Raw genomic sequence first — 20,168 nt, 5'->3', positions numbered from 1 at the left:
CATTGACGAACAGTCGCATATAGTAAGTATTCAGCAACACGAAAGAGTTGTACTTAATATGTTGCATATGTTTGGGCGCACAAGCGTCTTTACACACACCGTGCGTGTGAGTATGTGTGGATGCATTCGTGCATACAATCGATTCATCGTCGCCTCGCCGCCGCGTCAGCGTCAATAACACATCCAATACCGTCTACTTTCACACACACATACATGCAAGTCTTCTCTACAGCTCTACAGCCCCTCCTCCAGCATCGGTGTGGCTCTTCGTCGCCATCAACATTTCAACGCTTTTCACATTTTCATTTCATTTCGTTTTCGTCGCTTCTGGTGCGCTAGCTGCTCACTTGTATGCCATTCGCTAGAAATGATTGCAAGTTAATATTAAATGAAGCATCGACAACATCGATGGCAACAACATTAACAACAAGAAAAACAGTGTATGTAGAAGTGTATATATGCGCCGCTAGCGAAGCGCGCTCCAGCAAATGGTATTGTCGATACATTGCCAGCAGACATCAAACGCCAACCATATACTTGTATGTGTATTGGTGTATATTTACAATTACAATTACATTGATGCTTGGCAGTTGGCAGCTGAGGCTAAAACAAATGTGCTACTAAATGAGAGCAAGCGAATGGTCATGGCTGATGCTCATGCATAGCTTGTGATTTCATGCAAGGCGCACATACATCCTTGCAACCTGTATATACAATATGTCTGTGCAATCTATTTAATTTGAAAACATTTTTTACCAGAATTGTTTACTGTAATATTTCTGCTAACTGTTTTCGTATTTTACTTGGTCGTGTCGCTATCTACTTTCATCTCCACGCCATTTCAATGCTTGACTACACACAAACATAACATATAATGTGCGATCCCTTTTACAATATCAATTAAAAGACGTGATGTGCTTAACAAGTGTATGAAATTCATTCGGGCGTATTGAATTCTTATTGCGCTTGAAATTGTAACTGTTGCTTCCCCTTATTTGTTTATGTTGTCTTCACAGTTGTATCTAGTATGTTTCTGCGTAGCATAATTCAAGGCGTGCTTTGATATTTCAAAGTAGACAGCGCTTTGTGCTAAAACACTTAATTTGCTTTCATGCTTCATTTACAGGCGATTTTTAGCGAATATTTATGACTTTTAATGTGAATGAATTAAAAGGAATAATTCTGTTTAATTCTTGTGTATAACTTTTCAATAATTTTAAAAAAATACAAATACAAAATGTTTTTATATTTGAGTGTAAGAATTAAAAAAGTTTTATTTATTTATATGTTAATTTAAATTTTTACAAAAAATATTCAATATAATTTCTCTAATAAAATATTGTTTTTTATACATTTTTCAAAAATCCCTTGCGAAAGTAATAAAAAAAGTTACCCTCATATTTCTATCGTAAATTTATTATAACCTACCAATTTCACATTTACCCTAAAATAAAAATTACATGACCTAAGGCCGTCTCGTTGACACTTGAGCTTTTAGGCACATGAAAATGACTGTCTTCTTCTTGCTCTAATTACTTTTCTTCTTTTTCGATAACACCACTTCATCCGTCATTATCTCACTGAATATTTTGCGAGCTAGACACTCTGTATGATTTTCAATATTTTTTCTGAGCTACACACTCTGTATGCTTTTCAATATTTTTTTTTTTGCGCTAGTAACTCTGTATGCATTTTAATAATATTGTCTACTCTTTTTAGTTGTTGATCTTTAAACTCTTGAACCTGAAACGTGCTTAATATAAAAGAATTCTAACAGTAAGTCGTAAACAGTGCTGCGGTAGACTTTTATAACGCATGAGATATATTTTCTATTTATCAATAGAAATTTAAAGCATGTTCACAAAAACTAGGCACGTTGTATAGTTGAAATGATATTTTGTTGCAAATTAAACCAACGTTGAACTTGTGAAACACTATGCTATTTAAAATGATATATATACTTTTTAGCAGATCGGCTTATTAAATTGGGTCACAGATATTTTAAACAGTTCAAAATTTAACGCAGAAAATTTTTGTAATTATAAAGGAATAATTAATCACAATTTTGTAGGGGCATACCAAAAATATTTAGCATTTTATGGAAGCTGCTTTCATTTTCGTGGTGTTACTACATTTGATACTCAACTCAAAAGTAGCTGCATGAGCCGACTTGGCAATACACATACGAAATAAAACAAGAGGATTCCAATTTCTATACTCTCCGAGACTAGACTCTGACGTTAACCATGTTTTATACCTTATTGGAAAAAGCAAAAATTATTTCAAAAATTTATTGAAAACCTTCTACTCCTTAATCTGTCTTTTTATATGCACATGCTCTTGAAGATATGCAGCAAAATAAAGCTCCAAAGCTATTCAAGCTACACACAAATGTTATTCAAGCTGTCATTCAAGCATTTCCAAAGCAACTGCTCAAACAAAAAGTCAAAAGCAGTAGTAGAACAACAACAGCAAAAAGTTGTCAAAATCCTGCTGAGTTATTAAAACATACACACACAAAGCCACTCATGCCTCACACATATCCGCTCTATATCACACGCACACAATCACTTTACCAAACCGTTATATAAGTATCTCACATGAACGTATATGTAAAAACCGTTATGTACTCACTTATTCACGCAATCAATCGATTAATGGTCGGATAATTTTTAGCAAGAATATCAAAGTCATCAAGGCGCAAGGCAGATAGCAAGCAAACTACGCAGCAGTTTTTGGTTAGAATGTAGCACACATACATACATACAATATTTACATGCGCACGCCGATCTGACAGTGGCAAACGGAAACGCTGCGCTTGAGCAACAACAATAAAATTATAATAATATAAGCAAGAAAATGGCAAATCAGCTGTCAACTCGCTTGCGTCGCACAATCTATCACACAATATGAGCTGACACGTACGCATAAAGGTGCGCGGCAATATATATGTGTTTGTATTCGCGTATGTATAATGTGTAGCCGGTGTGAGATTGGGTGGCGTGCCTCGAAGTGTACTTCACAAAATGACTGCTGTTTTGCCTACATTATAACATTTTACCTTTTTGACAGCGCAAATTTCAATCAAAATTGCTACGAAAATTCATCTCAAGTTATCCTTATTGCTGTTGTTGTTGTTGTTTTACCTAACTCAACCAGCACTTGCTGTTGTTGGCGCTGATGCTGATGCTGTTATTTGCATAGGTTCTTTATTCAACAAATTTCCATTACTGATAATGCCGAAGTAGTCAAGAAACACACAAAAGAGTACACATACACATTTACGAGTGCAGATACGGACGCTTACAAGCAGGTGCATAGCTGTCTTCTTCCACACAAATTTTCTCCTTGTGTGCGCCTAAAACTGTGCTGTGACTGTGCTCCAACCACTAGCTTTCAGTATATCTAGTATTTTGGTTTAGGCAGCAAGTGAGTTGGAAGTTACCCACATTGGCATAAGCGTAGTTAGAGAAAGTTGTGTGTGTTAGCAGCTGGCGTAAGGCTTATCGATTTTTTTATTTTCTACATTTTTTTTTTTGGTGGTATCGCCCACACATGCAAATTTGAATGAAGTAGGTATATTTCGAGCAGAAGAGAAAGATATTGATTGAACTTTTGTGGAGGTGGCAGAAATAAATGTCATTTTTTCTCAATGCGATGAACGCAGTGAAGAGGTTAAAGCAAAAAGCAGAAAAAAGAAAAAAAAAGACAGTGAAAAGAAAGGAAATGAAATTCCTTCTGGTAAATATAGAAATAATTGAAATATTTTAAGGGATACAGCAGCTAACTCTGCAGCTTAGGCAGGGTAACACAATTTTTGTCGCAATGAATTGTGGCTGTTTTAAACTTTAACAGTTATCTCTAAACGATATAAATATTTAAGATAGTTACTAAAATTTAAAAAATTTAATTATTTCCGCTTTCTCTGCGAAAAATCCTAAAAAGTTTGCAAAATATGTATTACAGCTTGAAGTAAAAAGCCAATCAAAGAATTTTTTCATACTTACAACTTCGAAAATCCATTTTGACTTAGAGTTCCTTACAGTAACTCTATAGTACCACTTCCACTAAATATATTTTTCCTGAATCCTTTTCTACCTTTGTCTTCTTTCCGCTTTTAAGCGCATATAATTTCCAATATCCATCAACGGCCTGCCCAACTGCTCGTATTTTCTATTTTAAGCACGCAATATTTTTCCACACGATCTAACTCAAAACACTAATTAGCCGCATTGAAATGTGTCTAGTACCCCAAAAAAAAAATGAAGTAAAATGCGTAGCAAACGAAAAGCGTACGCTAATTTGGGACTAAAACACATACAAATCCGTATCGGATATGCATTGTTACTTAGTGTTTATGTAGCCACGATTTGTTAATTGCTGAGGCAATATTACTGCAAACACACACGCACACATACGTATACAAATTTATGTAAATATGCATATAGTGTGTAACTGTGAAAGCTAATTGCTACCAATTTGGGCTCATGAATGCGTGTCAAGTGGGCTTTTGCTTACGAAAACCGGAAAATCATGCCACAAACAACGGGCATAAAATCGTTATGTAAATATATATATATATACAAGCGAAGAAGAATAGAAAAGAGTGCGTGCATATAATATGTGGACACACACAAACAAAGTATATGGTGTTTCTAGCAAAAAGAAACGAATTTTTTGTATGTAGTAGTGGCACTGCGACTATTACTACCTTGGCCAAAAACAAGCTGGAGTCTGACATGCAAACATGTCGATATGCCATCTAAAAGCATTTATATATGTATTGATTTGTGGTTTGGTTAAAGTAAACCGAAACTTTTGTTAGCTCCTAAAAGTATGCTTAATTATGCATATGGTTTGTAACACGCAGCGGCACTCAAATATGTATGTGGTTGGCGTTTAAGAGACCAGGTGGAAGGTTTTTTATGTTGCAGAAACAATTTTAATCTGTAGCTACAACAACAATAATAATAACTACTGTTATCAAAAGCGATCAATTGTTGTTATTATGACGCCGAAGTTACGGCTCATTTCAATTTTAATGCCACATTTTCTACTAGAAAATAAATATTTTGCTTACTAAAAAATTACTAAATTATTATTACGTATTATTGCCAGAGCCTCTGTAATGGGGTAACGCTGAAAATAATTGCTTTCGTCGATGTCTCTGTGCATCTACTGTCTTTTATTTAATTAATTTTTAAAGAAAAATTTTTCCAAATAATGTCACTACTTACTCAATTTGCATGTCAAACTTTTCCTGCTGGGTATTTCTAATCAACCGAATTAAATTTCGTGTTCCCCTAAACCTGTGCGTGCAGCATGCTAGTCTATTGCTGCCATCGAACAAATTAGAAAATAATTTCCTAATGTCGTTTTGTTAATAAATTTTATTTTACTATTATTCTGCATTAAAGCAAGTGTCTCGTGTTTGCTAATGAAACATATTGAAATTAGCAAATAACCAAAAAAAAATGCTCAACCAGTCTAAAAGTAGTTCAAAAGTGGTTTAAAGTAGTTCACTTCTATATTCCATCTTTCGACACATACGCAGCACGCTGTTTCTTTATATTTGTTGTTGACATAAAAACTGCAAAAAAAATGTTACTTTAAGCCTCACACCTTAATTTTTTATTATTTTTTTTTTTTATATTACTTTTTCTATATTTTCGCCATAAAATTTTTTGCCCAACCACATTTGGGTCACTAAATACGCTCGTACAAAAGCAATTTGCGGTCAGCTTAGTTGAGTGCTTTCGAGCACCTATTTTACAGCTTCACAATGGAGTGCAAAAACAGCAAACACACACACACACAATCGAACTTACACAAAACAGTTGCGATACAGCAATAATAAACCCGTTGCAGAACAGCTGACCAACCGCAATACGCAAATAGCTCACAAATGTACACGTAAATTTTTGGTATTTTCGGCATTTGTGTCTTTGTTGTGGTTTTTGCCACGCATTTGCGTATAAACGTGTCCAGCAGGCTAAGCGAAAAATAAAAAAAAAATGTGTAAAACAAAACGTGAAAAACGAGGGCAAAAACGGCTTGGAACTTGTTGGTGAAAAGGCGTGAAAAAGTGTGTAACCGAAAATCAGCATGCACACAACACGCTGTGGCTGACCACACTGACACGTATGTAAGCGCACGCAGGATATGGGAGCGTGTGGGGAGTATGAGAGAGAGTGATAGATAGGATGTTTGAAGTAGACGGAGTTTATGTGAGAATGTAATAATGATATACCATAGTACGCATTTTTTAAAAAAATATTGTCAGAAATATTGAGAAAAAAATTATTTAAATGTCTGTTATTATTAGTACATTTTTTTTGTTTAAAAATAAAATTTTTTTAATTCTTTAATAAACAATTAATACCTTAAAAAAATATACATATGTATTTATATATCCAAAAAATTTAGTTATTTTAATTAACTGGAAATAAAATTTTTAATATTTAAAAAATAAAATTTTTAATATATAAAAAATAAAAAATTTCATTAAATAATATTTAAATCTTTTCAATATTTTCGAAAAAGAACTAATTTAAGCTATACATAATTTTAATATTTTATAAAAATATAAATAATTTTGAAAATATTTATTTATTTTAACTTTTTGGAAAATAATATTTCTACTATTTTGCAGAAAAAAACCTTTTGGAAAATAATATTTTAATTTTTTTTCTAAAAAAAATTGTCATAACTTTTTGGAAAATAATACTTTTGAATTTTAAGAAGATTTAATTATTTTTATTCTAATTAATTCTTGGAAAATGAAATAGAACTATTGTCAATCCTTTCGAACCAGAAATTCCCTACAATTTTTGAAAAACAAAACTATTTAAAAAAAAATTTAACGGTCTATAGTTTTCGAAAAATAAAATTTGCAATATTAAAACAAAACTTATTATTATTAAATATATAATAATTTGAATAATGTTGAAAATTGTATATTTTTAATAAATTTTAAAACAGAAGCTTTTCCTTTTTAAAAAAAAATTGTATTTATTGTTAGCTTTAGAAAATTTAAATTTTTAACACAAAAAAAAATATTTTTTAATTTGGAAAATTATATATTTTGAATTTTATCAAAAAGCATATGTTTAATAAAATTTTTGGTAAATGAAGCTATTTGAAAAAAACTAAACGTTTTTAGTTTCCAAAAAATAAAACTTTTGATATTTAAAATAAATTATTTCAAATTTTTGAAAAATGATGTATTTTAATTTGAAAAAAAAATACTCGTAATTTTAAATTTGAAAATGATATATTATTTATAAATTTTCTATTTTGGATATTTTCAAAACAGAAGCTTTTTACATTTTTGAAAAGCGAAACCTTTTTAAAAAATTTGGTATTGTTAGCCTTAGAAAATTAAAATTTTTAATGTTAAAAGAAAACATATTTCTAATTTTTGGAAAAGTAATTTTTTTCAAAACAGAAGTGTTTATAAAATTTTTGATAAATGAAACTATTTTAAATAAACTAAACTTTTTTAGTTTCCGAAAAATAAAACTTTTAACATTTTAAAACCATTATTTTTGGAAATTGTTATTCAAATATTTTTATAATTTTCAAAAGCGAATTTGTATAAAATTTTAGGAAAATAAATTTATTTTAGTTCTGGGAAACTGGCTTTGTATTACTATAAATTAAAATATCGAAAAAAAATGCATTTTTTTGAAGCCTAAAAATCGTAAATGACTATTTAAGGCTATTATTTTTTTAGCTTTTTTTCAGAAATTTTTGTAAAAAACTATCTAACTATGTCATTTAATTTCTTTGTTAATTGTGTTCTAAATTTTTCTTCTGATAGCTATATTTTTTTTCGATTTTCTCATCAGCGAATCATGAAAAAAATTCCAGCAATATAATTTTTTTTCTTCTTTTTGCGTTTTTTGCACACCCAAAAGTTTTAAAGAAATAATAATAAATGAATTTAAATAAAATAAATAACCTCATATATTTTTTCTCTCACCATGAAAAACTGTATACTAATTTTTTACTCTACTACAACATTCTAAATAACACCCTAAAGCAAACCTCTAGTTATCCCCAACCGCAAATTGCATACGTTTACGTCAGCCGCGTTTGTTAATTAACTTCGCAAACCGCCAACAAATTATAGTATTTTCATGCCTTTCGCTGCGTTGGCTATTTAGTACAAAATTTTTAGTATTTTTCACTGAAAAACATTTTTTTCTTACCGTACATGCACATAAAGCATTTAGTGGAAATAATTAAAACAAAGCGTAAAGTTTGTCAAGGACCCCTAAAACGTATTATAAGTGTTAATTTTTAATAGCTGCGAAATTAACATAATTACATGGCATTAATAATGCACATGATAACATGTTTTCGTCTGCTCTCTCACACTCTCTCGTTCATGGGACTTGTGTTTGTCTAAAACGAGATAGCTAAGCACGCAGGTGCAACAATCTGCAGACACACAGACATTTTTAGAATACGCTTGCTAGTGTTCGTGCTGGTGACACACGAACGAACGCAACACCTTGGAACGGGCCATATAGTTGATAAATTAATTTTGCATTATTTATAAGCAAACAATTACCTAATCTTTTGGCCGAATTTTCACATTTTTTAAGAAAATTGTTGTCTGATTTTAGGCGTTGGACGTTGCTAAAATGTGTAAAAATGGGATTTAAACGTACTTTTTGTGTGTAAACTGTTGAAAATAGGCGCAGTTATAGACGCACTGAAGTCTAATGTGACAAAAATTTTAAATCTAGAATTTTCAATGACAAGTAGCTGCCTCAAATTGGAATTAAAAACAACACTATTAATTATAAAGTACGACCAATAAGCTATATAAAATTTGTTCATCATTGGAAATGTAAAAGCGACATATCAACATAAGTCTGAACATACAAAATGTTAGGTTTATTAAATATTATGCCTAATGTTATGCTACAAGTAATGTAAAATATTTAATTTGATTTATGTATGAGCAAAAATATATATTTTTTTTTGTAGTTGCATTACGAAATATAGCTGTTTATGTACTATATTATTATAATTATTAAAGTCAACTGATAGTTGCACATTCACCTGACAAGTTGTTGACAGAGTTATAGAGATTTTTAGTTATAATTAATAATAATAATAATTACATTTGAATACATTTTTGCAAAATTCACAGAAAATCTCATAAAATATAATTAGCATAGGTGTATCATTAAAAGCCAGGCACAGATATTTACACACGTATTAAAAGGCATTCGCCTAAGATATTGTTTTACACATTGAAAGTAATTAATTTGTGATGTAAGCTGCTTGGAAATCAAATCCTTAGAAATCGTTATAACTATTGCTTGCAGCATAACATCATTGCTAGGCAATAGGCCACAATACACCAGGAACATCACCACCAATACGCATTAAAAACAGCTCTGTTGCTGCCACATTGCTTCTTACTCACAACATTTACTCAAGGCTTTCTGCTTGCATAACATTTCATTTTGCTTTATTAGTATTTCAGTAAAATTTCTAATTAATTTCTTAATTATTATATTTTTTGTGCTGCCACTCTTCTTCTTTTTCTTCTCTTATGTGTGCTACGGCGTACTTGTAGGACATCATATTACGCTACTGCCACAAGCAAAGCTGCGCAAAGCCAAGCAATTGAAGGCTCAAAGCGTTTTTGCGGCTGCTGTGGCAACCATTCAGTAATGCTGCTTAGATCTTTTCGGCTGCCGTTCAGGTTGGGGAGAGAGTTAAATATATGTGCCGCCAGACGCTTCCATAAGTCAGTTGCATGTTGGCTAATGATATGTATATGGAAATACTAAGCATATAATTAGCATGTGACATTGCCTAATTTGGACATTGAGCAGAAAAAAATATAGACACATAATTGACTAAGTGTCAAACAACTTTTTATTATGGGTTATCACTATAGTCCTCAGTTCTACAAATAGTATTTCAACTAGCTTTCTTCGAAAATTATTAATTATGCATACATTTAAAAGTTTTCTAAAGTGATCTGAGATTTCAAAAAAAATTTTCAATTTATGCCTGAAACTATGCTTTGTCAGTATCGCGAGAACATGTGAATTTGCAATCACTTCTTCTACTTAATTACTCAATTATGACTCAATATGTTGCCACAAAATACTATTTATTTGTGTAGGGATCTGCTTAAAATCAGCTGTTACCATATGTCCTTAAGGTGTCTTAAACATTGGAGCTGATTTTCGCATAACTCGCATAACTGCTCTTTATTAAAAGTGATGTTATGATAAGACTTTATATATCAAATTTTTTCATACAACATTTTCTGTTCTCTGTTTTTATATTTATTTACTAAATTTTTTTTTTTTTTTAAGTTCTTGTGGTATAGAATAGTTCTTCATTATATATAACAAACGCTTTTGTTTTTACAATCACCCAGTTTGTTTTTGCTTACACTATTCTGGCTAGAACTACAAATAAAGTTTCACATTTATTTTCCATTATAAAAATTTACTTGCACACATATATGTACTCTATTTTTTTATGTTTCTTACTTGCTGTTTCAGCAGCTGTCTGCCTGACTGAGCTCAGTTCACTTTAGTTTATTTTAGTTTAGCTTAGTCTACCTTCTGGCTGGTCAGTTTCCAGAGTTGTAAGTATTTAATTTTAGTTATATATATTTCTCTCTTTTTGTTTTCGTTTACAAACTTCTCAACTACTACTTCTTGTGCTGTTTACTTACAAAATACTAGAAATACTATTTTTTCGCCTAGTTTTTCGTTACTTTTCTAGTGCTTGTATATATGTGGAACCATATCTAGCAAATAAATTCCAAATCAGCGTCAATATGCTGTGATGAAGTGTACTGCTGCGCAGCGCTGCAACGGTAGTATCTTTGCTTTTCTTGTTAGAAGCACAGAAGTAGTATAATGGTCAGCTGCTGTGGAATAGTTTCGCACAGCAGGAGAACCACTGCTTTGGCTGCAGTCAATTTGTGTGCCCCCAAGGGCGTTCGCTTTTCAACTTGTGGACTGCTTTAAGTGATTCAGCGGCAATGCTTTCAGCTTGAATAATTTTTCGTACTCAAAAATGGTTTTAAATTCATTAAATAAAATAAACTATTTAATTTGAGATTAATAATATCTTTTTTAAATTTTTCGTAGAAAAAACAAATTAAAGCACTAAAAAACGTACACAAAAGAATATAATCTTTTTAACACACCATCTTTCAATTTCCCATATTATAGCCTACATTTTAGCGCCACAACCCTTGTTTTTGTTCTTCCAAATAATTCTCCTATGGCCAGATAAACAATTTGTTTACACAGCAAAAGGATTATCATTGCTTAATATTTATTCAGCTCTTCAATTATTCGAAATGCCCCGTTGCCACAGCGCATATTAAATATTGACTAGCTGAATGTATAATATACATTTGTCACCAGACACTTGTTTAGAGCTTTACGTTTAATAAACTCTATTATTGACAGCCTAATTTCGATTATTAGTGTTCACTTCATCGAAATGAAATGACTGACAAGGCTAATTAAAATCGCGTTTATACATATATATACATATATAATACAGTTTAGACATTTGTGCGCTTAAATTATGCAACGGTAATGCTGATTAATTGGCACTAAATTAAGTTTAAGGTGGATTTACGAATAATAAGTTAAATGGAGCGAGACAAGTTGAAAGACTTAAATGCTTAAGTAGAATTTTTCATTCCAAACCGTAACAAAGAAGGCGCATATTTGGTGCAATTTTGGTTTCTATAGCATACAATTAGGCTGAACTATTTTGCCATTCCTTAAAAAATATATTGTTAAACGTGAGTCCAGAGTTATGCAAATTAAAAGCTATCGCTAAAGCGTAATGTAGTTGGAATAATCACATTTTATGAAGGTGCTGTTCAGTAATCTACATAAAGCACTGCTGTAAAGCAAAGCATACATTTAGGTTGCTAATATGACCAGTAACTGTACTTACTGACTACAACTTTATTGAAATGCATACAAAATGTACACAAGGCAGAAAAAATACGTACTCAATTACTTCTGCATCAATACACTAATTGTAAGCCCCAATTGAGCGCAATATGCTAAATATTTTCCAATGTATCGCCCATCGTCTACCAACACTTATTACCCACCACTATGATACGTGCTTGTTTCAATAGATAAATGCGGACATAAATAAGTAGAGAAAAACAAATTCACTTGGAAAATTCGCTATTTACAATTAGTCTGTTGCCAGACTCGCACTCAGCGTTTAAATTTACCCCCCTTACGTAGTTTTGCACCCACCGTCTATCTCGCCTAAAATGCTGCTTCAAAAACGCACTCAAGCAGCACGTTTATTATGCGTTCGTACTCGACCAAATTTAAGTCCATTAGTCAGTATTTTATTTTTTGCGCTGTGCTGCTGCACCGCAGCAAATGCCGCTACGTAACGGTAATTAAAAAAGCTTGTAGTAAAATTTGCACAAGCTAGCCATTAGGAATTACAAATTCAAAGCGCCAACGGTGTGGAACACATATACACGCACATGAGCATACGTGCGCCTAAAATGCTACTGCATGTAGATGCAAAACACCGCGCTGGGAGTGAGTTTAGTAAATTTGTGATTTTGTGTACAAATGTATTTTGTCTGCATATACAAATGCAAGCAGATTTCGACGTTAGTGTAGACGAATTTGTGTGTTGTGTATATGTGTGTGTGTGCGTGTGTTTAAACACAGCGCACTTATTTGTAATTCAATTATGTTAATGATTGCAAAACATTTGCTGTATTTACATTAATGCATAATGAATAGGCAGCGCGCATAGTTGTTCGGCCATACGCTCGTAGTGTGCCTAAAATTATGCTGTGCTTACAAATTGCTTTTGCCATGTAGCACTCAGGCCATGGGTACTGCAACAGAGTGTTGAATGAAAATTTAGTAGCAAGTCGCAACACAAAAACTACAGTCCAAGTCAGTTACGGGCTAGCGCCTATATGTAGGTGTGTATGGAAAGCACTTTGTGAGAATTGGGTAAAGCAACAAACCACTACAGCACTTTTTTGTTGCCTGCTGCACGGTTAGCTTACACATAGATGCGTATTTAAAAGAAAAAAGTAGGAGTTCAAAGCATCCTCTTCATATTTTCAACGCCTCCTACCCACAAATAAACCAATTTTCAACTCTTTCAGTAGCCTTTAGTCTGTAACTCTTTCACTCGCACTCGCTTCTCATCACTTTGCTGCCACATAGGCCCCCTCCACCCGCAAACACTTCCGCTTTGTTGCATGGCTGTCGCAATTCACTTGTTTCAACTACGCATAAATGAGCCGTGGCTCAAAGCTCAGCTGGATAAATTAAGTGGTCGATGAACTGAATCCTTGTTGAGTGCTGTACAAGCGCGTGGTCGGTGACGACAACAGCGATGACTGAATGTACAAACAAAAACAACACAACAGTTTATAATTTTTGGTGTACATACTGTGGTTGATGCTACGTTGTTCTTATTGTTGCTGTCATCGGCTTTGTTGACTATTTTGCCGATGCTTATGCCACCTTCATAGCCCTTAAATGCTTTTAAATGTCACCCAAGCTCCATGAGCTTGAAAAAGGTTTTCGTTATAGTCTTCTTTGCTTCTGTTGTCTCTACTGTTGTTAGTATATATTGTTTTTGTAACGCTGTCACCATCACTTTGTCCATCAACTATATTATTGGTGATGATGGTGCCACAAAATTAAAACCAAATGTTTACCCGAAAATTCGCATTTAGCCTTTGCTGACAAGCGACACTAAGGTTTTCGGTTGTGTAGGAAGGGATCGGATTAATGGTAAAGTATGTTTTTGGCATAGTTATCTGTCTGCCCGGTTAGTTACGTGTACACGCAATGGTTAGTAGACATATCTCTTGTCGGTACTTTTTTCACGGCCTAAATGTGTATTTTTACAAGTTTTATAGTTACCCATTTACGGAAACTTGGAAATGTATCGAGCCTATGTCAACCATTTTATACAAGAGAGTATCAACTTTTGAATTTGATAGTGTCATTAACTTTTAGTTAGCTCCCAAGTAGTAACTTATGTTTAATTTGATAGCATTCAACAATTTCAAAGCAAAAATCGCATCAGAGTCCTTTCTATAATTGATCTTTTAATTGCAAAATGTAGTATACCTTTAGGCGGTTTTGAATTTTCACCAATTTTAATGGTTTCTCAATTTCATAGCAATTACAGAACAAAAATTCGACCACAGCTCTTCCAACAAACAGTAGTAACTGCAAAATGTAGTATACTTTTAGTCATTTCAAAGTAATTTAAGGATTTAGCGTTTAGTTAAGCACATTTTGTGACCAGCTTACAAAGTTTTTGGTAACTAAAAATATATAAAACTTCTTAAGCCATTATTTAAAAAATTTGTAATATAATTCATACAAATGTACGTTAACTGACTTCAAAATTATTGACCACAAATGATTTACCGGCATTCCTTGGGAACTCTTCGAATAAATTCCAACATCATTTCCTTTTCTGAGTTCACTTATCCCTCAGAAACATCCTCAATTTATTTATTTATGCGCTTCAACCGAAACGAAAATAGAATAATTATTTTTTAATCCACTCACTATAAACGTACGCCAGCCAACGTTGAGCGCCTAAAATTATGCAATCAAATTAAATTGTACAACTTTCCTTCAAATTGTTTACGAAGTAAGTACTTACGTCAATGGCTTGTGACTAACCAATCTGTAAGCGTGAAAATCGTCTGTCTAACAAATCCTTTGTTTTTGTTTAACAGACCAACAGACCTAGCGCAGCACAAATACACTTCAATATATATGAACATGTAACTACTGCTGCATTGTGCCACTGTGCGCTCAAAGTGGTAAATCGTAATCACCTGCCAATCGTCCTTTAATAAATTATTCAACTAAATCACCACTTAAATGCCGTAGCCAACAACAACACCAATAAGGAATGCACAATTCAATGACCAAATCACCCAATAGCCGACGAGGTCAACCAACAGCAAAACACCGACTCAGTTACACACATACATATATATATATATATTATACAAACATATACATTCGGAAGCATTATATACAAATCCAATTCGATACTCAACAACAACATGAAGTAAGAGACGAACATTAAGCATGCTGGTGAATTACTTACTTGAAGGATAAGTGCAGAAAGCACAAAAATAACGAAAGTACTAGTGAAAAAGCAAAACCGTCGGTAAATAGAATTGCATCAACAAATGCAAGAAGTCTCTTAAGTATTTTGAGGTAGTAGAGCCACACTGGTGTACCAACCTGCTTGACCTCCAACCATTCTAAGCGCCGTATTTGCTTATTTCTTCAACTGCCGGTGGCATGAAACACTTGCCGCTTATCTATTTAACTGTTGTACATAATAGCAAATATCCTTTGGTATACTCATTTTTTAAGCCACAGCATTGATCCACTTGATCCAATGACTTTGGTGTTCTGCGTCTACCCAAAAGGCTCATCACCTGCCTGCAATTTTCCATTTACAGCTGTTGTTCTTGTCATTTTTGCTTTTATTGCGCTTGACCGTTTGCTAACCCATTTCAATTGGTTTGCGGGTAGTAGTTGTAAAGTGTTGTTGTTATTGTTTTTCTTTATATATTTTTATTTTTTACTTAATTTTACTCTTATTTCACTTCGTTTTAACTTCACCGGTGATTTGTTAAGGCTTTTGCGCTTGATTGCAACGTCAGTCGGTGTTCGAACGAAACAAAGACAAGTCATTTGAGTGATGGTAATAAAATTAATGTAAGCACGGCAGGTGAGGTGTCTGTATAGGATTGTTAGTTGAAGATTAAAGCAACCATATGCATTGAAAATACATGAAATAGTTTAATAGAATTAAAATTTTGTTTTAATATTAGGTTGTATACTTATATATACTTATATAATTATTAAATCTTCTGCAAATGAATTTACAATTTGAAAATTGCTCAGTTTAAGTGCTTTTGGTGCTGCATTGCTGCGGTCAACCAGAAATGACACACAAAGAATTTCTATGCATTTTATTAAAATTTGATTTCTAATTTATATTTCGTCTTTTCTTTATTGTAGATGAACCGTGCTTTACAGCTCAAGCCAGCTGAAAGTGAAAGTCGAAGCGGTAAGTTGAAGTATATACTTATTTACTTGTACATATATATCTTTAAGATCTTTAAGAGAAAGACATAAAAAATATGTTTAAAATAAAATAAAATAATATAAAAAAATATAATAAATTAAAATTAAAAAAAATTATTAAAATTTACTTAATAAATTTATATTAAATTAAAAAATATATAAAATCAAAATTAAAATATAAAATTAAATAAAAATTAGAAAATTAAAATGAATATTAAGGTAAAAAATAGAAATAAATATAAAATAAAAATTAATATAAAAAATTAAATTAAAAACAAAACCTAAGTTAAAAAAAGAAATAAATATAAAATTAAAAATTAAAATTAAATTAATAACTAAAAAAAGAATATGATCAAATAAATTAAAATTACAAAAAAATTATTAAAATGAAACTAAATAAAATTATAATAAATTTAAAAAATATATAAAATTAAAATTTAAATTAAAATAAGAATTAAAATTAAAATTTAAATTAAAATTTAAATAAAAAATTAAATTACAATTAGAAAATAAAAATAAAACCTAAGTTAAAAATAGAAATAAATATAAAATTAAAAATTAAAATTAAATTAATAACTAAAAAAATAAATAACATAAAATAAATTAAAATTTGAAAAAAATTATTAAAATTAAACTAAATAATATTATAATAAATTTAAAAAAATATATAAAATTAAAATTAATATTAAAATTAAAATAAGAATTAAAATTAAAATTAAAAATGAATTAAAATTAGAAAATTAAAAACAAAATTAAAGTTAAATATAGAAATAAATACAAAATTAAAAATAAAAATTTAATTAATATCTAAAAAAATAAATAAGATTAAATAAAATAAATTAAAATTAAAAAAAAAATTAATAAAACTACACTAAATAATATTATAATAAATTTTAAAAAATATATAAAATTAAAACTAAAATTAAAATTAAAATTAATATTAAAATAAATATAGATAATTTAAGTTAAATAATTTAAAGTAAAATTTAAGTTTAAGTTAATACTCAAAAATTAAACCTAAAACTAAAATAAATATAAAAATTAAAATTAAAATTAAAATTAAGTTTAAAATTAAAACTAAAATTAAAATTAACAATAAAATGTAAAGTTAAAATTAAAAGTTAAACTAAAATAATTTTAAATTTAATTTTAAATTGAAACAGGGCAACTCATATTGAATTGAGTTAAAACAAAAATTTAAATATATTTATAAAAAAAATTAAATGAAATTTACTAAAAATTACTGGAAGGCAATAAAACACAATGTATAGAAAAATCGCAAAAAATTGTAAAAGGGAATAAAAATCTATAATAATATTAAAATAGTTTTAAAAAAACTCAAATACTTCCTTGAAAAGCAAAACGTTCACCAATAATTTTAACTGTGATGATAGTAACATCCCAGAGTCGTTTCAATAACTTCACCAAAAACTAGTTTTTGAAAGTTCTACATTTGTTTATTTAATAGTAAATAAAATATTTATATTTGAATATATTAAAACTAAGAAATTTTTCCATTTAACCTATCAATACCCAGCTGCACAAGTTGGGACAACGGGCTAACTACAGAAATTCCATACGCGTCTTTCCCCTTACATATACCATAGCCTTTGACACGTTTATTGCCATTGTCACTTTGACTTGCAGCCAAGAAATGCATACCAATTCAATTTAAAGCGCTGACAGCGATGTCAAACAATTATAACCAACAAGCAAGCAAAAGTATGCAAAAGAAAAGGACTAAAACAGAAAACGAAATAGTAATAAAAAACAAGAAATATGCAAGAAATTTCACAAATCTTACCGCAGCAAGCAATAAAATGAAGAAAATGAGCGCAGCAGTAACTTTGCCAAGCAAAACGCATACAGTCATATCTATACATATGTATGTATGGATATGCCTTTGGAGCCACAAGCCGTAAGCTAAAACTTTAAGTATTGTATAACACAGAAAGGACATTCGAACAAAGTCAAGCAAAGTAGTGCTCAGCGCACGGCGTATGCTTTGAGGGAGCGCAAACCGCAGGCAAAGCAATAGCGTGTATCTATATGTCAACAAGCAAATGCATATGTATGCGTGTGACCTTTAAACTACGCTAGAGGACGATGTCAAAATATTAATCGTTTCATTGCTCCCGCTGGCCAGAAAGAGCGCAGGCGAGCGTATAAGAGATGAGAGCGTAAAAGTGAATTCAGAGTTGGTTTGCAAGCGATCACGACTCATACTTGTATATATATAATCTTATATTTAAGCACTTGTCTGTATGCCTATACTATTCAGCCAAGTTTCAGTTCCTGCTTTCTGCACAATCAACTAACTGTCTATCTGCCGTTTCTTGAACTGTTTCGCCTTTTCATTTGCCGGTTTGTTTGTTTGACTGTTTGTGTGCGCTTCGCCACTTGGGCAACAGTTTAAAGTTTTCACTAATCCGACAACGGAAATTGGTCGGGAATTACTGCTGCATTCTTCATCAGTCAAGTCCTTTGCCATTTAATTCTTGCAATTGCATTGCTCCTTGCTTTGCGGTTGAATGGCAGCTGTTCGGCTATACATAAATACCCTCTTCTCTTCCTTAGCTAACTGCAAGTTGTATATATGTATTAAAATATTTTGAAGCTGCCTGGCTGGCATCACTCTTAATCCACTCGAACTGCCAGTTAGCCAACAAATGCGTTCAACTGCTAGTTAGTTATTTCTTCCAACTCTTCAACATCTTCCAGCTTTTGCTCTAGCTATACTCGCTATATAGATATACCTATATAAACTTCTTAGCAACAAGCATCAAAGTTTTTAGTACATAAAACTTGTCTTATCGCTAGCGCCAAAGCAGCCGTGTGCATTTTTGAATGCATACGTACAAATATACAAGCAAACAAACAAATAATTGGCAATGCCAGCAAACAAAACTGATGTTACTCATACGCCATGGCGCACAGCATTTCATTCGGTGCACATTGTCTTGGTGATGATGATGCTGATGACAATTATTTTTTTTTGCGGTCTGCAGTTCAACTTGCGGCTGCTGCTGCATCAATCGTCCGACTTGTTAGTGTCTATCATTTGTTGGTGCGGCGAGTCAAGTCAGCAAACGTTAAAGATGGCGACAGGCTAGTGAAAGGGTGCAGTATGAAAATTGTGTGAATATTGGCAGAAATGTGAGGTTAGAGTGAGCGCGTGTAGTCGAGAATCAAAGTTTTGTACGTAAATGCAATTATTTGCGACAAGTTTAATTGCTTGCGGTAAGCAAAGATTCTTTTCAGGATTTTGTGATTAACACAGACCGACTTGAAGCTTTAATGCGCAGATGTCAGCAAGTGGCTATACATACATATATAAACTCTTTTATTAGATTTTTCGGATTTATATGTTAAAAAAATATTAAAAATTTGATTGGGCGATTTGGCTTCTAGTAATAAAACTGAGATAGAATATTAAGACTATAAATATTTACATTCGATACCGGAACTCATTTAAAATTTCAAGAAATTAGAACAAAAAAGTCTAAATTAAAAATTTTAAATGTATATATATATATAGATTTTCGATCCAAAAAAAACCTGTATAAGGAACTCTTAATTAAATTTGATAAAAATAACTATTTAAATTTATTATAAGCTAATATAATCTTCGATACTCATTCAAAATTTGTATAATTTACTAGTCTCAGCTTTCTATTAGGAAGAGGTAAAGCTTAAAAAGTGATTTTCCACAAAAAATCTACGATTTTCAATTCAAATTGATTTTCAAAAGAAAAAAAAATATAAACCAACACATAACTTCACTTTGTTGCCAACACTAAAGTCAGCACTTGCCTGACTCACAGCCACTAAATTGCATTTAAAGACTCGCTCTACAACTTTTAATGACTTTTTCCTGCGCTTCTCTCTCTCTCTCATACTCGCTCAATGTCTCAATTTACAACATTTTCACTTTGAACTCGGCATTCTTACATTTCTACCTCAATTACAACAGCATGACAGCAAAGAGAGTGGAGAGAGGAAATTGCGCATGAAAGA

The 20,168-nt window shown here is 31.4% G+C and overlaps 1 protein-coding gene across 4 annotated transcripts in view; it reads left to right on the top strand.

Annotated features, from left to right (window-relative positions):
* bru3 (bruno 3) overlaps window positions 1-20,168 on the top strand; it is a 358,657-nt gene that overhangs the window by 56,714 nt on the left and 281,775 nt on the right. For all 4 annotated transcript variants that reach the window (XM_070111193.1, XM_070111192.1, XM_070111191.1 and 1 more), the window contains exon 3: window positions 16,086-16,134. In XM_070111193.1, the coding sequence (XP_069967294.1) occupies window positions 16,086-16,134 (49 nt within the window). The remainder of the gene's footprint in view (window positions 1-16,085; window positions 16,135-20,168) is intronic.

Source organism: Bactrocera oleae, chromosome 6 (genome assembly GCF_042242935.1).
Source record: "Bactrocera oleae isolate idBacOlea1 chromosome 6, idBacOlea1, whole genome shotgun sequence".
In the NCBI taxonomy this organism is placed as follows: domain Eukaryota; kingdom Metazoa; phylum Arthropoda; class Insecta; order Diptera; family Tephritidae; genus Bactrocera; species Bactrocera oleae.
This window is presented reverse-complemented; position numbering and strand designations above follow the sequence as displayed.